Below are 21,432 nucleotides of genomic sequence, written 5' to 3' on the forward strand. Positions count from 1 at the left end.
CTTCAGCTGTTGCCTTGTGCTGTGCTGTAGCTGGCACTAATTAATGGTCGACCAGATAATACGGCCGGAGTCTGCAAGTGGCAGCCGCAACAGTGCAATTTGCATGCATAACGGGATCGTTAGCGTTAGCCCAGTGGAATCGTTAAAGCTCACTTTTGCCATACAAGCGAAAGTTTTTTCTTTACGCTTCTCTTTGTGCAAAGAATTTCCCGTTTCTGATTGCAGCTGCAATTCAAGTAGACAGCGATTCAGGTGCAAAATCTAGATTAAAGGGCAGATAAAGGTAATCGGAGGAGAGAGTGGAATTAATGAAAGAGTAGGAAATGCTAGGAAGACAAATGAAAGATGCGAAGAAGAGGCGTGAGAGAGAAAGAGAGAGAGAGAGGCGAAAACAGTCACAGAGAGGCGGGGATAGAACAAAGAGTTAAAAAGAATGGGTGGGGAATGGGGGGTGGTAGAGAGTGAGAGAGAGAGAGAATGAGATGGGAGAAAGAGAAAGAGATGAAAGAGATGAAGTCAAAATTTCTTTTCTTTTCTTTTCAATTTTTTGATGATTGCTGATGAAAATCTCATAGTGAGGTTTCAATTATATTATACATACATCCATACATACATATGTATGTACGCACAAAATGATATGTCACATACATAAATAAATCACTTGCATACGAATTCATTTATTCATACATTCATTTATACATACATTCATAGATTCATTTATTCCTGCATTCATACATTCATGTATTCATACATTCATACATTCTTTCATTCATTCATTAATTCATTCATTCATTAATTCATACATTCATACATTCATACATTCATACATTCATACATTCATATATTCATACAATCATACATTCAAACATTCAAACATCCATTCATTCATACATTCACACATTCATGCATTCATACATACATACATATATACTTTCATACATTACACACATGACTACATCAGGACAAAACTGACATCACATCACTTACATCAAATACATCACATATGTACATCACCTATGCACATAATTTACATCCCTTACACAATGTATGACATACTCGTACTATTGGCCTCATTTCAAGAGCTTCCAACAAAACTTATGCCACCTCCTGTTACCTTCCCCCCTACCCCCTTTAAGACCCCTTCTACAGGCCACACTTGATGTAGTATATACTGTAATATTCAGATATTATATATATACATATTTATAGTCATATACACAAGATATTTTCCAGCTTTTCACTTTATAATTGGATAGAAAAGTTAATTTGAAATCCGTTTATCGCTTGGGCCTGGGCGAAGGGGATCAGGGGGCGGGTAAATGCCGTCGGTGGGCCTTCAATTGCAATTAGGGAACGAAGGCTAACATTCGGGTCAGCTGGAGGGGCTGTGGTGGGAGTGGCCGAAGGGATGTCGAATGCTTTTTGAACAATTTCAATTAATTAAAATAAATAATGAAATTATGCGAGGCTCGTGTGCCGCAGAAAGCCGAGCCACGCAGCCACTCAACCGCTCGAACAGTTTGGGCAACTGTGGGGCGCTAGGTGATTGGGTGGGTCAGTAGAGTTCATTTCATGTCAGCTTCTTCTTTTTTTTTTTTTTTTGGTTTTGTTTTTGCTGTGCGTCTTATCTAAGCCAAAAGCTGAGCTGCATACATAATCAGCCCGCAGGCAAGGCGGTGCTGGGTTGGGTCTCGGTTGGGTGGTGCAGCAAAATCAATGCAACTCCACACGGGCACAAAAGCTCAAAGCTCTCGCTGTGTAGGGGACGTGCTGTGTAGACTTTCGCCGCGGCACCATTGGAGACCTTTTCGTTCAGCTGGAAATTGGAGCAGCTCCTAGCAGAGCGTTGGGCGAGAGGCTGAGTGGGGCGGTGGAGAGGGTTGGGGAATGCACTACGCATATCCTGAGCTCAGGACGCACACACACACACACACACAGCTGCCGTGGAGAATTTGCTGGCGCACTCGGAATTGTGTCAAGCAACGAGGAACACGCCCCGAATGAGCACCGGCCGGCTGCCCACGCACCCGCCCGTTCCCAAAGGAGGGTAGCCCCCGACATCCGCCTCTACGCCTCTAGCAGCATCCCAGCTGTTTACCTTTGACTACAACTTGACTAACTTAAAGTGCCTTCCGTCCCCTCCCCCTGCCCCTCCTCCTGCCCACCCTCCCGGGTGGCTCCGAGCTAACGATGAAAAGTAAAAGGCAAATCATATTTGCAGCTGACCAAGAAAGGAAATCCATTTGACAATTGGTAGCCCTGGTAACCATCCAATTTCCAGTTCCTATTTTCACTGCACAGCATGCTTGATTGAATCAAGGCGAATCCTTACGTAGGCTCCTTTGATTTGCCTTCCTTTTTATCCTACTCAGAGGGAATCAAGCGTCAAAGCTGAGAGACTGTGCAAAACTAGTTTCCCAATTTGCAGCTTCCAAAATCCCAAGAATTCTACTGGAAAATATTTTCTGGACTGAATGAGCTTTCCCCAATCAGTTTCTCTGTAGATTGATGCAGCATTAATAAATGATTGTAATACATTCCAATTTCCATGGTAGCGCTTAAAGGTCCCCTGAGCCCTTCCCTGAGCCACTTCTTTCAGAATTATATCAAATTCACATAAATTTATAGTGAGTACTCCAGCTCTAAAGATGTGGAAAATATAATTGCTTAGCTAATTTTTGTTAAGCCTTTTAATCGATAATATTAAAACAAAAATAGTTATCGACTTTTTCAAACAAACTCGATATACCCATACCATACAGGCAGCTACAACTGAAATTTCAAGTCCCTAGCTCTTATAGATCCTGAGATCGACGCGTTTAGACATACGAAGGGACAAACAGGACAGACGATGAGACTGAGAAGGCTAAATTGACTCAAATATTGTTGTTACATGTATACTGTATTACTTGCAAATGGGTACACTACAGGGTACACTAAATGAAAAATGGGTTCGGGGTGACTAAATGCTCCTTCAGTATTTTTAAATACTGTATCCCAGACTCAAGTGAGCTATAGGAACTAATCGGACTCTCACGATCTTTAGGGTGACCAAGCAAAAGAAATAGCAATATTTGAATAGCTCTTAAATGTATCACTATATATTTCGATCACGAAACAAATATATAATATATTTGCCATTTTATAATGTCTGAAGGTTAAGATTAGGACACGAAAGATAGATCTTTGACTAAACAATTGAAAATATTCGAACAATGTTAACGAATCACTGAGTTGTTAAAACGCCCATATTGAACCCACGCAGAATCTAGTCAAAATTTAGACTTAAGCTTAAAGCATTAATTGAAATCATTTTTCTATTTATTATAAATGGACTTAAATGGCATTTGAATAGGTAATCAAAAACAAATGAAAAGCTTTTCTATTGAAAATACTTTTTCTTCAGTTCCCATCTGATCAGCAATTTTCCCAACTATAATTGGTTTTCTCTGTGCTGGGGCTGCATTCAAATGTTGATTGATTTATGAAGGATTCAATTCTAATGATGAATATATATATATATATATATATACATATATATAGAGTATATATAGTATTTATATACTGTGATTTTTTTATTAGCCTTTTGATTGCCCGCGGCGCCATTTCAACAGGTCAAATGGAAATTGTTAAACGCATTTTGCATTTTGCATTTCCCATTTGCATTTGCAGTAGAGACCCGCCCACGGCCTGTGGGGCTGCCAGTTGCAGGCGCTGCCCTGTGGCTGTTTGAGTAGCTAGGCAGGTGGTCCAAGGTGGTGCAGAGTGGTGCTGGCAGCAGCAGGAGGCGTTCGCATTGCCCGCCCAACCGCAACCACATGCGCATATCCCGACTGAAGTGGCATTTTAACGCTTCACATGCATAACGAGGGCGGCTCAAAGTGTGGGCCGCACACACACACACACATACGCACAACCACAAACAGAAACACACCACACCAACACCCCAGCACACACACACACACACACACTGCTAATAGCTGCTAGAACGAATTTTGATAAAATAAAAATACCAAAAAAAGACTAAATAAGAAGCAGAAGAAAATGTCTCTCGAGCGACTGCACATTAGCTAATTTCCCAAAAAGAAAAATAAAGTAAAATAAAATAAGTAAAGAAAAAAAAAAAAAAATGTCGAGTGACTTCCGTTTCCGCAACGACGACAGCCGAGTACCATTAAGGGTACGACGCGTGAGCGTGTGCGACAGGGGTAGTGCCTCTACCCCAAAACACATATGCGAATCAGTCACATTAAGTAAACTTGAAGCTATATAAATATACATATGTAGAAAGCCAACTGATTGACTGATTGACTGGCAGACAAGCTGATTGACAATTTAGCGACTCTAGTGAATCGTATTGCCCCTCTCAATGCTGATAGACTTAATTAACCAAACTCACTGAATGTTTGATTGAATGATTGACTGATTAATAGGCTGTTTACTTGGCTGATTGATTCACTGAAGACTGATTGACTAACTAATTATCTAATCAATTATCGATTCACTGAATGAATGATGGACTCACAGAATAATTGATTTACTGTTTGATTGACGGAATGCATGATTGACTTACAGGTTGATTGATTAACTGATTGATGGTCTGACTGAATACTTGACTCATAAATTGATTGATTGACTGCTTGAACTGATCGCTTAACTGATCGCATAACTGAATAGTTGATTGACTGATTGACGGACTGAATTATTGACTGATTAATTGACTTGACTTATTAAGGATTGACTTATTGGTTGATTGATAATGATATCACAACTGAACCGAATGATGATTGATTGACTGACTTATTGATTAACCCATAATTGATTGACTAAATTAATAATTCATTGAATGAATGATTGACTCAGAAAGTATTTGATTGGTGGATTAACTAATTGACTGACTGAAGGCTATTTGGCAGACCTTACTACCTAAACTGATTGACTAGTTGATTGACTATTGCACTGCTTGACTGAATGATTGACTCATTAGCAGACTGATTGACGGAGAGCTATCAATTGATTGACTGTTTGACTAACTTACTGACTAACTGGCATTGACAGACTGATTGATTGACTGAGTGAACTAACGAAACATTAGTTTTGGCTTATCTATTTCAAGCTACTGAGTGATTGATTGATCTACAGGTCTATTGTATGAGTGATTGATTGTCAAACTACCTTAACTTTTCAGCTTATTTTCCATATACATATACTTATGTACATATATCTACATCTATATATAAGATATCTTTATATATACTTCCACATCTATAGAAAATGCAATGATTGGCAAAAATTCATACAGATGAGATTTAAATCCGACTTCAATGGTAAATATTTATGTTTTGCAATTCATCGATAAATTAATCTCAATTTGAATGCAATAAAAAGCGAGAAAAATAAATAAAATAAAAATGAATTTGATTTCCAATTTGCTGTTTCAATTACGCATTCGCCGCTCACAGCTCGCAATTCGCTATTTTGCTGGCAAACAAATCGTCGACTGCAGCTGATGATTTTGCCCACATTATGTATACGCCACATAATCCATAGCCACACGCCAGACCCACTCGCCAAGTGGGCAGCGTTTTCATGCATGAATATAATCGAGCAAGTGCAACTACCACCCACCCACCCTCCCACACTCACACTCACGCGCCGCGAGTGAATGCGGGGGAAAGAGAGAGACAAATGCAATGCAGAGCGAAGAACAAACCTATTGATGCTGCCTCTCTTTCTCTCTCTCTCTCTCTTTGCCTTTCTCTCTCTATCACACACATTGCGCTCTGCCAGGGTTGTCGACGCTAAGGCAACTGAAAATAAATAATCAAAATATAAAAGGACAAAAAAACAAACCACATTCAAGCAATAGCGCAACGAATATGGAATACCCTTATTTTCAGTACTTTGATCTAAAGAGTAATACTTCTCCATACAAGAACTAAATTAATAACTCAGCAGTTCTATGGAAACTATACTATACTTCTAACCGATTTGGCTGATATTTTATATAGGTATAATAAATCTTATATAATTTAAGTTTGCCAATTTTTGTATACTTCTTTAAAAGAATCTAAAAGTTGTTCATACAAGAACTAAATTTTTAAACTATCAATGATATGGTGTAATGAGATTTTATTGAAATTATTAATACGAATGAAGCACCTTATAAGATTTAACTGTGCAAAGGTTTTGAAAATATATATGAAGAAACCAAAAGGTATTCATAGATGAACTAAATTTTTAATCTATAACTTCAATAGCAGCTATACGATTTGGTAGTATAGATTTAGATCACATTATTAAAATATGTGAAAAGGCTTTGCTAGATTCTAATGTAATGTAAGGTTTGCTGATGATAAATTGGATAATTCACAACTTTTGCATACAAGAGCTAAATAAAGTCAGTTATCAGAAATTACAGCGTATCGTACAGCATATGAAAACGACGAATCCAACGATGCGTTGGATGCTGGAATATTTGCATTCGAAATTGAGAAATGTTTTCTGTGTGAGTTTGTGTGGGTGTTCATGTAAGTGTGTGAGTGTGCGAGAGTTGGTTCGTTGATGAACTATGTGTACACGCACATATGTGCTTGATGATGTGAGGACCCACACATATGTAGTACATATAACAGCCTGAATACATAATGAAGTTGAGAGACAATGACTCGACTAATAAATACCCTATAGAGATAGAGATAGGGATAGAGGTAGAGATAGAGATAGAGATAGAGATAGAGATAGAGATAGAGATAGAGATAGAGATAGAGATAGAGATAGAGATAGAGATAGAGATAGAGATAGAGATAGAGATAGAGATAGAGATAGAGATAGAGATAGAGATAGAGATAGAGATAGAGAGATAGAGATAGATACAGATAGAGATAGAGATAGAGATAGAGATAGAGATAGAGATAGAGATAGAGATAGAGATAGAGATAGAGATAGAGATAGAGATAGAGATAGAGATAGAGATAGAGAGATAAAGAAACAGATAGATAGATCATCTCATAGATTTTGTTTTCGTATTATATTTAACTATAAGTTCTTAGAATATTACAAAAACACGCACACACATACAGAAAGAAAAAATAATAATTAGGACATGATTTACACGTATTACCAGTACAATAATATAGATATATATACATAAATGATATATATGCTAACCATGGTACAGAGGCTCTTGAACAAAATATATATATGTTTAAATATTTAAGACATACTCATGAAGGAATACAAAAAAGAAGATATTTTTGAATTATAAAATCTATTAAATTTAAATTTAAAAACATTTCTATTAATTTAAATATTACATAGCAAATTTATCATTTTTAGCAAATAAAGTTTCTATAGACATTATTGCATATAGTATTCCTATACAAATATTATCCGATATCGCCGAAGTGTAAGTCTCTTCATCTATGGATTCGACTACCAAAAATTGATTCGCGTTGGACACAGAGAGAGAGAGAGAGAGAGGGAGAGAGAGGGAGAGAGAGGGAGAGGGAAACGTGTAGTAATCATGTGTAGAACTTAATGTACAGAAACAGTGTTTGGATTAGTATTTGGAATGATGTCTTTTAGCCCGTTAGATTGGCCGGCAAGTCACCAGCGACGGCCTGGGTGGAGAGCTTCGGCAAGGCGGCCTTAAGGAGCGGCGCTGCCGTGGTTTTGGCCATCAGCGCGGCGTACTCCGGCGGACTGTGGAAGAAGTAGAGCAGAAAGCCAGCGGCCAAAATGATGTGAGCGCCGAGTATGCCAATGATAAGGAATAGCGAATATTGTGAATTGCGGAGTGCTGGCGTCAGCACGGAAATCAGCACGGTGCCCGAGAGCAGGGCAGCCGTGATAACGAGCAGCCACTGTAGCAGTGAAATCTGCAAAGGAAATTGTACTTTATGAGCAATGATTATGGGTAAATTCGGATCGAACTCACATTGATCACCCAGAGTATGGAGACGGGTATATAAATGGCCAGACTATAGCCATAGATGCACATCAGCGACAAAAGACTCGGTGTATAGCTAGCCTGTGATAACAGAGGGAGACAGAGAGAGAGAGAGAGAGAGAGAGAGAGAGAGAGAGAGAGAGAGAGAGAGAGAGAATGATTAAGAGATGGCTATACATAGAGAAGAGTGTAGACTAACGCTTTCCGTTTCCACGGCATCGGATGCATCGACAGGCTTGAGGCTGTACTTGAAGAGGGCCCAGAGTATGGCCGGCAAGATGTTGGCATAGAGGAAGATGCAGGTGGCTGCATATGATACCAAATGGAAATTGTAATGCCAATGATAGCTATCGTTGGCCTGCTGCAAGTAGCTGGCTATATTGCCACTGATGGCAATCGAGAAGATCTGAATGAAAGAGAGAGAGAGAGAGACGATATATGACACATAGATATTTATATTTAGAGAGTGAAGTGCATCTACCAGCGTTATGGTTATCCAGAAGGGACCATACAGATCTGGATTTTCGCCAATGTTCATGCGCAAATAGTTGGCCGAGGCGCGCTTGGGTATCATGGAGTTGGCAATGCGCTCTAGCACCATGTAAGTATCGACATTGAAGAATTGCTGATAGTACTCGATGGTTAGAAATGAGAGACGAGCACTTCCACCGGCTCCAGCAACGCCACCATCGGCTGAGCCTCCATCGTTGCCAGCACCGCCGGCGCCGCCTCCACCACCGCCACCTCCAATAATATTTTGTGCTGAATTGCTCATATCGTATATCAAGTCGGACAATGGATCACCACGCTGACGCTGTCCATTGTTATAATTGGCAGCGCCGCCTCCGGCACCACCCGCTCCACCTGCGCCACCTCCAGCTGCATGCGTTGGCGAATTGACATTGATTTGCGCTGGTGTGCCGCTGTTAGTTGCGCTGTAGTCGCGAAACTGTAGCAAATCGTCAGCAGTCGGCGTTTCCATGGCTCGCTAATATAAAATATGTGGAATAATTTGAACACGCTTCTTATTTAAAAATTACACGTATTTATCGACAGCGCCTATATTTGTTTTTCTCGTTCGTTTATTCGTCTATTTTTTTCTCTCGCCTCACACTCATACGTCAGCTGTTGATCTGGCGCCTGCGTGTGACCGTATTTTGTAAATACTTGGCAATTGACGTTTGTATATATTTTGTGGAGTTTTCTACACTAAATAATTGAAATATCACATTGTGCTCACATAAATTCAAATATTTTTAGTGAATTTATTAATATTATATACACATTTAATAAGTGCGCATAAATAGTTTGAATATACAACGATATATCGAAAGCAATCGATTGCCTTGCGCTGTGCAACACTGTCAGGCCTTGTGTCGTCAGCCAACACTTTTTGCAGCTGCAGTACAAAACAATGTTCGCTAGCTACAAAAATTTCTATAAAATTCGTTGAATGAAATAATTTCTTGAAGAATATACAATTTAGTTGAGTTGCTTCAGTGAGTGCAGTGCTTGTTTATTATACACACACATACCTACACACAAGAAACACAAAACAAACGTATAGCGCGCTCGGATAGCAGTTATCTCTGCCCCTCCCCCCCAAATGCCTGTAAAAAATGGCGAATCCGATGCGGAGGGCGACGTCTCTGGCGCTGAGTCGGAGCGCTCGAACTCCAGCCAGGCGCACGACACCTCCGACGAGGAGGAGGAGGAGGCCAATGAGTGCGATTCCGATGATTCCTCCGAAATGGATGCTACCGAAATCGAACTGCGACGCGCAGAACACATCGAAGATTTGGGTATGTACAATTTGGCGCCAATTTAATAAAGTTCTTACTAACTGATATATAATATATGTATTATACATATGTCTTACAGCCAGCTTAGACCGACAGTTTAGTCAGCTGCGCGAACAGTATTACTGCGAACGCATCAATCACATCGAGCGGCAGCTGGCGGATGTGCGCTCCGGTCGATCCGAGGAATTTGTCCAGCCCCAGAAGGAACTGGACAAAGTCTATCAAACACGCATCGAAGTGGCCGACGTGCTGCGCAAGTTTCGCCTGCAGAATATCGAGCACAAATATCTGTCCGAGGAGCAGGCAGCCACCCAACACTACGAGGTGAGTGAACTGAAATTTCTCGTAACGAATTGATTTGCTAAACAGAGATTCGGCTTTCCTTGCGTGCAGAGCGAGAAACAAATGGCCATAGATAGTCTGCGCGAGGATCTAATGGAGCGCATACGCCGCCTCGAAGAGGATCGCCACAATGTGGACATCTCCTGGGACGATTGGGGCAACGATAAGCGCCAGAGCAAGGTGCGCGGACCAGGACGCAAGAAGGCCGTCACGGTCACCGGACCGTATGTGGTCTACATGCTGCGCGAGGAGGACATTATGGAGGACTGGACGATAATACGTAAAGCACTGAAGCGCTCATCCACAGCCGCTGGCAATGTGACGGCGGCGTCGACGCCCAATCTGGTCGGCATGCCGCTGACGCCGACGGCGATGGCCGGTGCGAATGGATAACGGTGGCGTTCGGCTGCCTACGGCCAGGCGCGCAGCAAGAAGCTCACCTGACGGCAGCGAAAGGTAGCATCGGCTACTAACCGGAATGTCCACTAGTTACATCTGTTACACGATGATTATGTTTGTAATAATCATGCACGCACGTGTGAGCCTCTATGCTTGACACTACTCTTTTTTTTATTGTTTTTTTTTTAGTATATAACTTTAAGGAAAAGGAAAAACAGCAACAAATGTCAACCCTCAAGCAAATGCAATCCTATACTTTAGTCTATTGTCCAAATTCTAGTATAAATCTTGCATTACACATGATATATATATATGTACATATATCATATTGTATATATAGCTATATATAGTTGCCTGCGCTCCTTCTCCTGTGCTGATATCACATCTCCACATTTACATATATATATGTATATCTCAGATCTGTACATTAAATAAAGTCAATTTTTTTTCTCATTACCATAAAAGCAAAGCAAACATTTTGCCTAAGCTAGATATTGATATAATGTAGTTAAGAAATCACGCACTTGAGCGGATAATGAGTGGAAATCGAAACACTTCATAGAAAAATGTTGCAAGTTCGAATCCGCCAAATTTGTTGTATTGTGTCTAGTTAAGGAAACACCGTGAGATCCTGTGCAACAATTTCCCCACATACATGTACATAGATCTATAAGAAATCCACTGGAGTGAAATCAAATTCACTGAATGTTGTGGAAATTTACATGAAACTCTAAATATAAAACTAGTTTATAATATAATATGTTTATCGGAAGCAGAGAATCCATAAAGAACTCGCTTGAAGTTGTGAAAAATGGGTGAAAATCGAAGTGTACTTATTGGTCTTTGGGTTCGGACTAGGATTCCTTTGAATAGATCTTGCTTTAGATTGATTACATTCAGAACAAACACGGAAAATCTTAACATTTAACTGTTTATTGCAACAAAATTAGAATCCCTTGCTCTTGAGATGCTCCCGCAGCAGATCCACATAGTCGCCATGGATGTGAATTTGGCCGCTCAGCTCGTTGACCCGGGTGGCGCAGAGCTTGCCGTTTCTAGACTGTTCCACGACCTGGCGCAGATCCCGCTCAAGGGCCCAGATATCGCCCTGGATGAGTCGCACGATGGTGAGGCGGCGCTGGCCGCGAAAGCGCGTATTCAGATAGACGGGCACCATGTGGTTCTTGGTGCGCGCCACAAAGTAGCCGCTCTCCTGGCCAGTCGCCGTCTGTGGCTTCCAGCCAGACGGATAGGCTGGCTTTGCGACGGGCTGGGGCACGGTGCGAGGCGGCAGCAGGCGCTCCACGTACTTCCATTCGGGCGGATTGTGCAGCACCTCCACCTCGGGGTACTGTTCGAGTGGCTGCACCTCCCTGGACGAGCGAAAGCTGGACAGGCGAGCGCAGTCCGTGTGCAGCGAGCGCACCAGCTGCAAGAGAGCATTTGACATTGGTCAATTAGCAACGGTGGCAGGCAGGTGGGCGAGTCACTCACCTGTTTCAGTCCCTGCAGCAGCGGCGTGTTAACGATGGCTTTGGCGTTGGCTGCCATTTATTATTATTTCTAGCTGATTTTAGTGAAGAAAAACAAAATGAAAACAACAGCCACAAATTGTGTTACATATGCGCTGTGCGGAACTAGCTGGCGGAACCAGTGATCAGCAGCGTTGCCACTGCGCACGCTGAGTGCTGAAAAGTGGCAGTTTTTGCCAATGCGCCAAGCGGTCAATTCAATTTGCTATATATTAAAATATTCTCTAATTAGTTAAGCTAACCATTGTGCATAATATCAATAAATTATAAAAGCAAATGGCATTACATATGCTCTGACTGGAACTAGTTGCGGAACTGCAGCCGGCACACTTGCTAGCCCACTTTTAGTGTTGTAAAGCGCAACATCTAGCTGTTGGCGCCTTTTGTAAATATGTAAATGCACTTAGAGATATCCGTTAGTGTGTGTGTGTGCATGTGTTTGTGTGCAACAAATGCCGCCAGCGACGTCATCGTTAGAGCTAAAGCTTTTGCAAGCAAACACACACACAGACACACACACAAACACAAGCTTATTTTAATCATTAGCGCTGCAGCTGCTTTGCCTTTACTTGTTGTTGTTGTTGCAGTTTTTTGCTGCATTTGATGTTGATTCTAGCAGCAGCAGCAGCAGCAGCAGCCGCAGCCGCTGCCGCAAAACCGTTTTGGCATTGTTTACGTTGCAGCTTTTATTTGTTAGCTTTTTTTTGCGCTCAGTTTCAGTTTTCAGTTTTCTCGGCGCTTTCGTTGCGACAAGTTGTTGCTGTGTTTGCCCCAACACACAGCTAAAAAGCAAAACTAAATTTGACAGACGCACAGATTAGTTTGATACCGTTTGTTGCATTCGCAGCTGCTTATTAAGCGGGAGCAAGACCGAGGGAAAGGTAGAAAGAGAGAGAGCGTGAGCGAAACAGAGGCAGTCAGCGAGCGCGCGCAAATTCGAGTGTTTGTTTTTGTTTTTCGTTCTTTTTTTTCTCATTCCTTGCTGCTGCCATTTCCTTTGACTGTAATGTGTTTGGCTGCCATTGTAACGGTGCAGTGTGTCAGTGTTGCAAAGCGCTAGGAGCATGGCTCGCAAGGATGATCCCGTCTTCAATGTGAAATTCGTGCAGCTGGTCGAGAATCAGCCTTGCCTCTGGAACTACACACATCCGGGCTACAGCAAAAAGGAGGAGGTGCAAAAGGCCTGGCAACATGTGGCCAATGAAATAAAGGACACAGGTGCATATAATTACACACACACATAGACAGACAACGTGCGTGTGTGTGTGTGCAGCAGGCAAAACTTTTCATTTCTTCTATTGCACTTGTAGATTTCCATTTCCATATTCGTTTATTTCTGCTTTTTTTTTGCAATTGCGTGCTCATTTGCTGTACGCGCGTGTGTGTGTGTGTGTGTGCTGGCGCGCGCGCCTATGATGCAAGCTTTTTGCCTGCGTGTGTGTGTGTGTGTGTTCAATGCAATCGCAATTTGTAGTCGTGCCAACTCGCTTGCACTTAATGCTTTAAATGCCTCTTAGCATGCATGCGTGTGTATGTGTGTGTGTGTGTGTGTGTGTAGGTGTGTCACTGTGTCACACACAGCAATAGCTGCGCGCGGCGTTTGCATGCAATTAGCTTTGTTGTTGTTGTTTTTGCTATTGCTATTGCTGCTGCTGCTGCTGCAGCTGCTTTTGGCATGAAATTAAAAAAGTTCAGCAACTGCAGCGCAGTGGAAATACCCTGCATGAATTTACATACATACGCATGTTTGTATGTATGCATGTTTCTCAGTTACTTGTCGGCATTTGCCAACACTTGTTGCCGACCACAGATCGCCGACCGCCTCTTGCATTGTGCAGCACTGCACATTCTCCTTGGCAGCAGCACACTGAGCCAAGTCGAGCCGCTTCGAGCTGAACTGAACTGGGTTATGAGCTTTTTTGATTGGCCAATTAAATGTTCATTTTCATAAGTTGAATTTGGTTCCACTTAAAAGTTCCGCTCAGCGGTTGATGCACACACAAACACACACACACACACAAACATACACACATGCGCATGCATACGTTATGCAGCACTGGCATTAATTCTGTTCTGCTAAAGGATTTGACAACAAAATTAGGTTAGGGCTGGCATGAGAGGAGGCGCTTGACGTTAAGTCTGACATTAAATTTTTGCTGTAATTGAATTCTAAGTAAATTTTAATGGCGAAGCTATTTGTCTGAAGCACAATTTTTTTAAGCGCATATTCACAGCCAAATTACTTCATACAGATTATTTAGTGCTATGTTTATTGATTATATTTGCTATAGCTTAAACATTTCAGATAGATATGTTATCGCCTGTTGCCTTTGCGTATATAGAGTATATCGAATCTGAATTGCCTTACGCATTTGCTATTATTATTATTCCTTATTGGGAAGGATGTGCTGCAAATGAATAGATAGTAGAGTATTCGGAATATTCCTTCCTTTCGTTCCGAACACTCCGAATAATCATACCTTTTGTTCCGAATGCTCGAAATACAGTGAACTCTGCTCAAGGACTTTATATTCCATTCTACTTTCCTCTGACTCCGAATACTTCCTACATTTCTACTCCTTGACATCTTATTCCGAATCTCTTCCGTCACTCCGAAAACCCAAGAATTCCTCTCCTCATTGAATTTCCAATATTAGTTATTATATTAATATAAAATCATTACTCCTAAACTTCTTTTTATTCCAAAATTCAGTACCCACTCAAGTCCCCCTGCCGAATCTCTAATATCCAAATTTAATATTTCTCTTCGAATCATCTCAATTTCAGTTCGGAATTCGCGTGAGCGTTGGCGCACCATTCGGAGTAGCTTCCTGCGATCCCTGAAGCTGGCGCGCACCCAGACGGGTCGCGGCAAGCGCAAGTACTACCTGTCCAAGTATCTGCAGTTTCTGATACCCTACACAAAGTCGCGCGCCTGTCACAAGCAGCTGCCACTCGGCCAGCCGCCCAATCCCAATCCCAATCCCAGCTCGAATCTCAATGCGAATTCGAACTCGAGCTCGAGCCCGAGCGGCGGCATGGTGCTGCGCAAGCCGAGCACCTCGGCGACAACGGCGGCAGCGGCGGCCACATATCTGACGCGCATCGGCCACATGCGACTCCTGGAGCAGCATCATCACCAGCAGCAACAACAGCAACAGCAGCAGCAGCAGCAGCATCAATTGCATCAACAAGAGCTGCAGGAGCTGGAGCGAGAACGGGAACGGGAGCAGCAACGCCATCATCAGCAGGAGGAGGACACCAAAGACAGCAATGGCAGCCACGAGGATGAGGAGGAGGAGGCGGCAGAGTCACACGACGAGCAGGACGACCACCACCCGCAGGAGGCAGCAGCAGCTCTCTCGCCCCTGCGACTGCAGGCCATCAAAGTGGAGCACCAGCAGCACCAGCCGCAGAGCACAGATAAGATTGTCGCTGCTGCTGTGGGTGCACAGCATTCGCTCGTCACGTTGCCCGTTTCGATGGCGGCGGCGCTGCGCAACAACATGGACTGGACGATGGCCGAGTGGCTCAAAGGCAGCGCCAACCAGTTGCACTACAACAGCAACACCGGCAACACCAACAGCAACAACAACAACAACAACAGCAGCAGCAATTGCAATAATCTGACAGCAACGCCACCAGGTGCAAGCACACCTGCGCCCGCTGCTGCGTCAGCGCCGGCGTCGGCAGCGCCAACACCTGGCCTGACGCTCGCTCAGCCCGACGCCGATTATTCGTTTTTAATCAGCCTGCATCCATATCTGAAAGAAATGAGCGGCAAACAGAATCGTCGATTTAGGCAAAAGGTCGTAGGGCTCATTGACAATGTGCTGGATAATTTGGATGTATAGCAAAAAAAAAAAAAAAAAAGAATAGACAAACAAACAAAAACAGAAAATAAATATAACAACCGACAGTGCCCATTTGTTAAATATAATAGCAATTAAATGAATTTGTATTGTTTTTTTTTTTTTTTTGTTAAAGTTACACATACACAAAAACACTCACATACACACATATTTGTTAAATGTAAAACAGAATATAAGAAGAAAATGTCATGTAATGCAAAATAAAACGCTTTTCACAAAGATCAAAACAAATTCAAATTTAAATTTTAGTCGCATTTTGCAGCACTACGCTGCGGTGCTGAGTGCTGCCAGACGGTCAGCAGCACAAACAAAAAGTGAAGCAACAAGTAAACAGCAAAATCAAATTTAAATTTTTGGCGCACATCTGTACGTTGCCAGACTGCTAGAAAAATAAAATAAACACACAAAAAGTAAATATGAATAGGAAAATATATACATATATGTTTGCAAAATTAAATTTCACAAAAATAAACTAAGCAAATTCAAATAAAATTATTTGTCTTATTTTACAGCACTACACCGCAGCAGCGCTGCCAGACTGTTCGGACCGCGCAACAGCTGCTATGTTGTTCCTTGGCGCTGTGGCAGCACTGTCCCAGCAATTATTTGAGATTAAAACAAAAAAGCGCAATGTTAACATTAATGGCATATTAGTAACGTGCAGACCTAACTAACATTCCTCATTTGAATTAACGTAGGTAGCTCAGCACGCGGCTGTGTGTGTATGTTTGTGTGGCTCACGTGTGTGCGTGTAACGTGTTCATGTGATGTAATTTGCTGTGCAGATAACGCAAAGTCTACAAAAAGCTATTGTTAAATGTTGATAATTCTTATATAAAAGCAACGCCGTACACACACACACACACACACACACATGGAGTCACATTGATTTTTGGAGAAAGTTAATTGTTGTATGAAATTGTCAATGTAACGGTGCATTCTATTCAGGTTGCCAGAGCCCACAGCTTGCCACACGAGCGTGAGAGAGAAAGAGAGAGAGAGTGAGAGAAGGAGTGAAGCAGCTGCAGGCGCAACTTATTAATTCTTGATAATACGACAGCAAAATGCATAAATGCTGCATTCAGACACAGACACAGCAGACCACGCTAACAAAGTCCACAGCATTCAGCAAGAAGAAGAAGATTCGCAGCAATTGTAACGGTAACAGCAACAGTAACGGTAACAGCAACGGTATCGGTGGCAAGAGCATTATGTCCAATTGCCATAGCAATGATGGAGACGACAATCACACTGATGCCGATGCCACCTGCCCCGTAGCCATCACAGACGCCACCCGGGACCACATCAAGCGTCGCGTCCGCACGGCGTACGACTTCTTCGACCAGACGCTGATGCAGTACAAGATCGCTCAGTTGATATTCTGCTTCAATGGCGGCAAGGACTGCACAGTGCTGCTCGATCTGCTGATGGGCTACTGCGCCCAGCGGAACATCGACAGCGGCCAGATACCGATGCTCTATATTGAGTCGGACGATTCGTTCGAGGAGATCGATGACTTTGTCCAGCACTGCGTGAGGCGCTACAAGGTGAAGCTCATCAAGTACAAGGACTCGCTGAAGGTGGCGCTCACCCAGATGACCCACGACATGCCGCTCATCAAGGCCGTCTTTGTGGGCAGCCGCAATACGGATCCCTATTGCGACAAGCTGAAAGCGATGCAGGTAAAGCTCCGCCTGCCGCCAGGAGTGGTCCCATCTCCATTCCCTTTCCATTCGTCATTCTAATTGCAACTCGATTTGTTGCAGAAAACGGACAGCGACTGGCCGGACATGATGCGACTGAATCCGCTGCTGGAATGGAGCTACCACGACATCTGGCACTACATCCACATGTACAAGGTGCCCTACTGCAGTCTCTATGCGCGGGGCTACACGTCGATTGGCTACAAGTCCAACACCTTTCCCAATCCGCATTTGCTCTGCGCCGAGTGTGCGACGGCTGCAGCGGCGGCCGGAGCAGAGGCTGCCACGCCCTGCTATCGGCCCGCCTGGGAGCTGGCCGATCCCACAATGGAACGGGCGGGACGACACAGTTCCAAATAGTCGCAAAAAGCTAAAACTGGCTAATCATAGTGCAATTGTATTGTAAATAACTACTATATATATATATTGATTTATATATATATATATCTTATCCTTTTTTACATTTTTTTTTTTTTAGTTGAAAGAATTATGTACAGACATAAATTTGTATACAAAGCGGAACGTACTCAATATATATATATATATACGTGCATATGTATATATATCAGTTCTCATTTGTATGATATATATCACGTATGCATATATATATTCATATATCAGCTTTACCTTAAGCTTTATAATTGGCATTCATTTCAGTTCGTGTAACTTTTTTGTTGCAGCTGTTGATTTTCTTCTCTAAAATTATAAATTGCAAGTCGAGTCAGATATATACATACATACATATACATATGCGAGTTAGTTATCTATATGTATTTATGTTTGTATTTCAAAGTATAGGTTTTGCTTGCACCGTAAAGTCTGCTGTCTCAGCTTTACAGTCGCTTAACATTTAACGGCAGCTTAAGTTAACATGCATGTCCAATGCTTACAGCTAGTTTTATGCTAAGTGCTCTTAACGTTTGTAAATAGCAAATACAGTTCTATGTTTTTTAATTGAAAAAATAATGGAAATAAAATATGAATCATGTGTAGCACACATTTTATAACAGCTGTTCTACAAAGTCTAAGAATATATTAACTGGCCCACCTGTAGTACAGTCTAAATCATGGTCAATCTGTTATACAATATTTTACAAGCAGAAGTACTTTAACTGTTATACAAAATGAAAGAATGTGCTTCAACTGTTCTCAGAGTTATGGCTAGTCTGTTATACAATGATATATAGCCATGTTCCATCTGTTATACAATCTCTAACAAGCTTCACTTATAGATAGATATTTTGACACATTAACTGTCATATTATAACTAAGTTTCAGCTGTAGTTTAACTTAAGTTTATATGACAGTTTGTTTTCTAGTGCTACACAAGCTTACATAAAATTTTTTTCTTAGATGTTTCGAAGCTTTAACTGTCATAACTGTCATACTACAACTATGTTACAGCTATAATTTAACTTAATGTTTATATACCAGTTTTTTTCTTAGTGCTATACAAGCTTATAAAACAGTTTTTTCCAACTTACAGTTATACAATATTTATACACAGTCTATAAATACATGTATACCACAGCTAATTGTACAGAAGTTATTCTCAATTTGTTATACAATTTCATATAGACTCCATAGTTTAAATTTTGCACAAACTGTTATACAACTTGTAGACCAGATCAATTATACAATTTGTTTGATCTCAGCTATAACTAGATGAGTGCAAACTGTTATACAACTTGTAGGCCAGATCAATTATACAATTTGTTATATCTCAGCTATAACTAGATGAGTGCAAACTGTTATACAACTTGTAGACCAGATCAATTATACAATTTGTTAGATCTCAGCTATAACTAGATGAGTGCAAACTGTTATACAGTGTTCACAAAATGTCATCTTTTCGGCTGTAGCGAGAGTTCACTGTACTCCATTCGGCTGGAGTGAGTCGAATCGTAGATATTCGGAAATCTGCGTCGCTTGCTGCTTCTTGTCGGCGATGCGGGATCCGAACTGGATGGCGCGCTTCTTCAGCAGCGTCGCATCGCGCAGTCCCAGGCGGTGGCCATAGAGGCGCAGCAGCAGCTTATCGCCGACGCCCTCGGGCAGGGCGTAACAGCAGCGCTGCTGCGGCGCCAGCGAGCGCACGAACTGCGCCAGATGCTCCTCGATGAAGGGCGCTCGCGCCGTCTTGCCGCAGTCGGCGATGATACGATCGTCACGCGCCAGATTGCGTGCGGGTATGCGCTGCCAGTCCATCTCCAGTTCCTGGCGCAGCGCCAGCTCTCGCGCCGCGGCGCTGGGCCCAGCGCGACGCCAGGCATTGCGATGCCTCGTGTAGCCTCCAAAGAGCTCGTCGGCGCCGCTGCCCAGGAGCGCTACGCGCGCGGTCGAGTCGGCTGCGGCGGCAGCAAACCAAAAGGCGCTGCCCAGGGACTCGTCCAGCACCGTTCGCAGCGGATAGATGAGCTGGCGGATGTGCGCCGCGAGCTGTTGCTGCAGCTGCTCTCGACTGACGTTCACCTGCAGCAGCTGCCAGCTGCGCTGCGGGCAGAGGCGCTGCAGCTCGAGCAGCGATTGCAGCGATGTTTGGCGATCCGGCACGCTCCAGCTCTGATCCGCAGCGCCGGCCACGCGCTCGAACGCCACATTGATGAGCTCGATGGGCTCCGAGGGGGGCACATATCTGTCGGCGAGTACGGCTAGAATGCTGCAGTCTATGCCGCCCGAGAAAAGGATGCAGATCTTGGCATGCAGGCACCTGCCACTGCCACTGCCGCTACACAGTCGGCAAACGGGTGCCGTGTGCAGCACGCGCGCAGCCACCGACCGTTGGAGCAGCTCGTCCAGTTTGCTCAACGCCTGCTGCACGGCTTCATTTCCCAGCAGTCGCTCGTGGAGCAGCTCCAAGGGGATGTCACCCGCTGCTAACGTATACAGATCATAGCTGCTCACCTGCAGCGACTTGTCCAGCAGCCAAGACGGCGCAATGGTCTGCCCCAGCCGCATGCTCCACTCCATGGCCGTCTCCAAGGTGGAGAGCTGTTGCTGCGTCTGCTCGTTCAGCGGTTGCCAGGGATACAGGCAACACTCGTTGAGCTGCGCCAATCGCAGCTTGTACAGACCGAGCGGTGGCAGCTCCAGTGCAGCTGTGGCCATGTGCTCCAGCACGGGGCACGAGGTGCTCATCAGTTTCAGGCAATTGTTCGGGTGGCGTTCAATGATGAGCGAATTGCGGCCCAGGGCATCGCGGCAAAAGTATAGCGCCTTCTCACGTCTGCCAGTATAGCTTTATTATTATAGCCCTGTACAGGGTATGTTATAGTGTCATACTCACCTGTTGTACAGTATCAGGCAGTATGGTCCTTCCAGCTGCCGCAGCAGCGCCAGCAGCTGCTCATCCTCGTTCATGTTGCATTTGTTCAGCTCTTTTATCAGCCAGGCGCTGTCCGCCTCGCTCTCCAGTTTCTTTTCATCCAAATTGTAGAGATCGCCATTGAAAAGCAACACCAAATCGTTCTCGACTAGCGGCTGCTTTTGCGGCGCAGCGCCTTGTTGCCATAGCACGTTGCCGGCCAGCAGCACATTGTCAACTATGAGTTTATCCTGGACGTCCGGCCCACGATTGTGTAGTAGCTCTTCCAAAGCGCTATGTAAATGGCAACTAACGTCATTATTTTGCCCAATTGCACAAAAAATGCCGCACATTTCAATTCAAATTGTAAACATTGTAATTAGCATGTGCTTGCGAACCAGCTCAATTGAGTGATTTGTGCTTAACAGCACCATTTTGAGTACAAAATAAATTTAAAAGTCTTGTTAATCATTTAATTTACAGCCTGCATGAATATAATTTTGTAAATTATTAAAAATATTAGAAGT

The 21,432-nt window shown here is 43.1% G+C and overlaps 6 protein-coding genes across 6 annotated transcripts; 3 read left to right on the forward strand and 3 right to left on the reverse strand.

Moving 5' to 3' along the window:
• Positions 1-7,278: 7,278 nt before the first annotated feature.
• Positions 7,279-9,084, reverse strand: LOC6585325 (protein YIPF1). The gene is made up of 4 exons (XM_002010921.4): positions 8,433-9,084; positions 8,151-8,357; positions 7,940-8,032; positions 7,279-7,880 (listed from the first exon to the last, which is right to left on the reverse strand). Exons 1-4 carry the CDS (start codon positions 8,931-8,933, stop codon positions 7,584-7,586), a joined length of 1,098 nt encoding a protein of 365 aa, XP_002010957.1. The 5' UTR covers positions 8,934-9,084; the 3' UTR covers positions 7,279-7,583.
• A 240-nt stretch (positions 9,085-9,324) lies between these two features.
• On the forward strand, positions 9,325-11,316 carry LOC6585323 (breast cancer metastasis-suppressor 1-like protein-A). Its single transcript, XM_002010920.4, has 3 exons — positions 9,325-9,753; positions 9,833-10,077; positions 10,147-11,316. The coding sequence occupies exons 1-3, from the start codon at positions 9,558-9,560 to the stop codon at positions 10,486-10,488; spliced, it is 783 nt and encodes a 260-aa protein (XP_002010956.1). The 5' UTR covers positions 9,325-9,557; the 3' UTR covers positions 10,489-11,316.
• Positions 11,317-11,411: 95 nt separating this feature from the next.
• Positions 11,412-12,155, reverse strand: LOC6585322 (probable 39S ribosomal protein L49, mitochondrial). Its single transcript, XM_002010919.4, has 2 exons — positions 11,989-12,155; positions 11,412-11,923 (listed from the first exon to the last, which is right to left on the reverse strand). Exons 1-2 carry the CDS (start codon positions 12,043-12,045, stop codon positions 11,441-11,443), a joined length of 540 nt encoding a protein of 179 aa, XP_002010955.1. The 5' UTR covers positions 12,046-12,155; the 3' UTR covers positions 11,412-11,440.
• A 588-nt stretch (positions 12,156-12,743) lies between these two features.
• Positions 12,744-15,915, forward strand: LOC6585321 (ras guanine nucleotide exchange factor P). The gene is made up of 2 exons (XM_002010918.4): positions 12,744-13,244; positions 14,814-15,915. The coding sequence occupies exons 1-2, from the start codon at positions 13,091-13,093 to the stop codon at positions 15,878-15,880; spliced, it is 1,221 nt and encodes a 406-aa protein (XP_002010954.1). The 5' UTR covers positions 12,744-13,090; the 3' UTR covers positions 15,881-15,915.
• A 541-nt stretch (positions 15,916-16,456) lies between these two features.
• On the forward strand, positions 16,457-18,039 carry LOC6585320 (FAD synthase). Its single transcript, XM_044011444.1, has 4 exons — positions 16,457-16,592; positions 16,847-16,899; positions 16,959-17,580; positions 17,665-18,039. Exons 3-4 carry the CDS (start codon positions 16,963-16,965, stop codon positions 17,959-17,961), a joined length of 915 nt encoding a protein of 304 aa, XP_043867379.1. The 5' UTR covers positions 16,457-16,592; positions 16,847-16,899; positions 16,959-16,962; the 3' UTR covers positions 17,962-18,039.
• A 283-nt stretch (positions 18,040-18,322) lies between these two features.
• Positions 18,323-21,326, reverse strand: LOC6585319 (asparagine synthetase domain-containing protein CG17486). The gene is made up of 2 exons (XM_002010916.4): positions 20,888-21,326; positions 18,323-20,827 (listed from the first exon to the last, which is right to left on the reverse strand). Exons 1-2 carry the CDS (start codon positions 21,256-21,258, stop codon positions 19,471-19,473), a joined length of 1,728 nt encoding a protein of 575 aa, XP_002010952.2. The 5' UTR covers positions 21,259-21,326; the 3' UTR covers positions 18,323-19,470.
• Between the last annotated feature and the right edge of the window lie 106 nt (positions 21,327-21,432).

Source organism: Drosophila mojavensis, unplaced genomic scaffold (assembly GCF_018153725.1).
Source record: "Drosophila mojavensis isolate 15081-1352.22 unplaced genomic scaffold, ASM1815372v1 contig_136, whole genome shotgun sequence".
NCBI classification, from domain to species: domain Eukaryota; kingdom Metazoa; phylum Arthropoda; class Insecta; order Diptera; family Drosophilidae; genus Drosophila; species Drosophila mojavensis.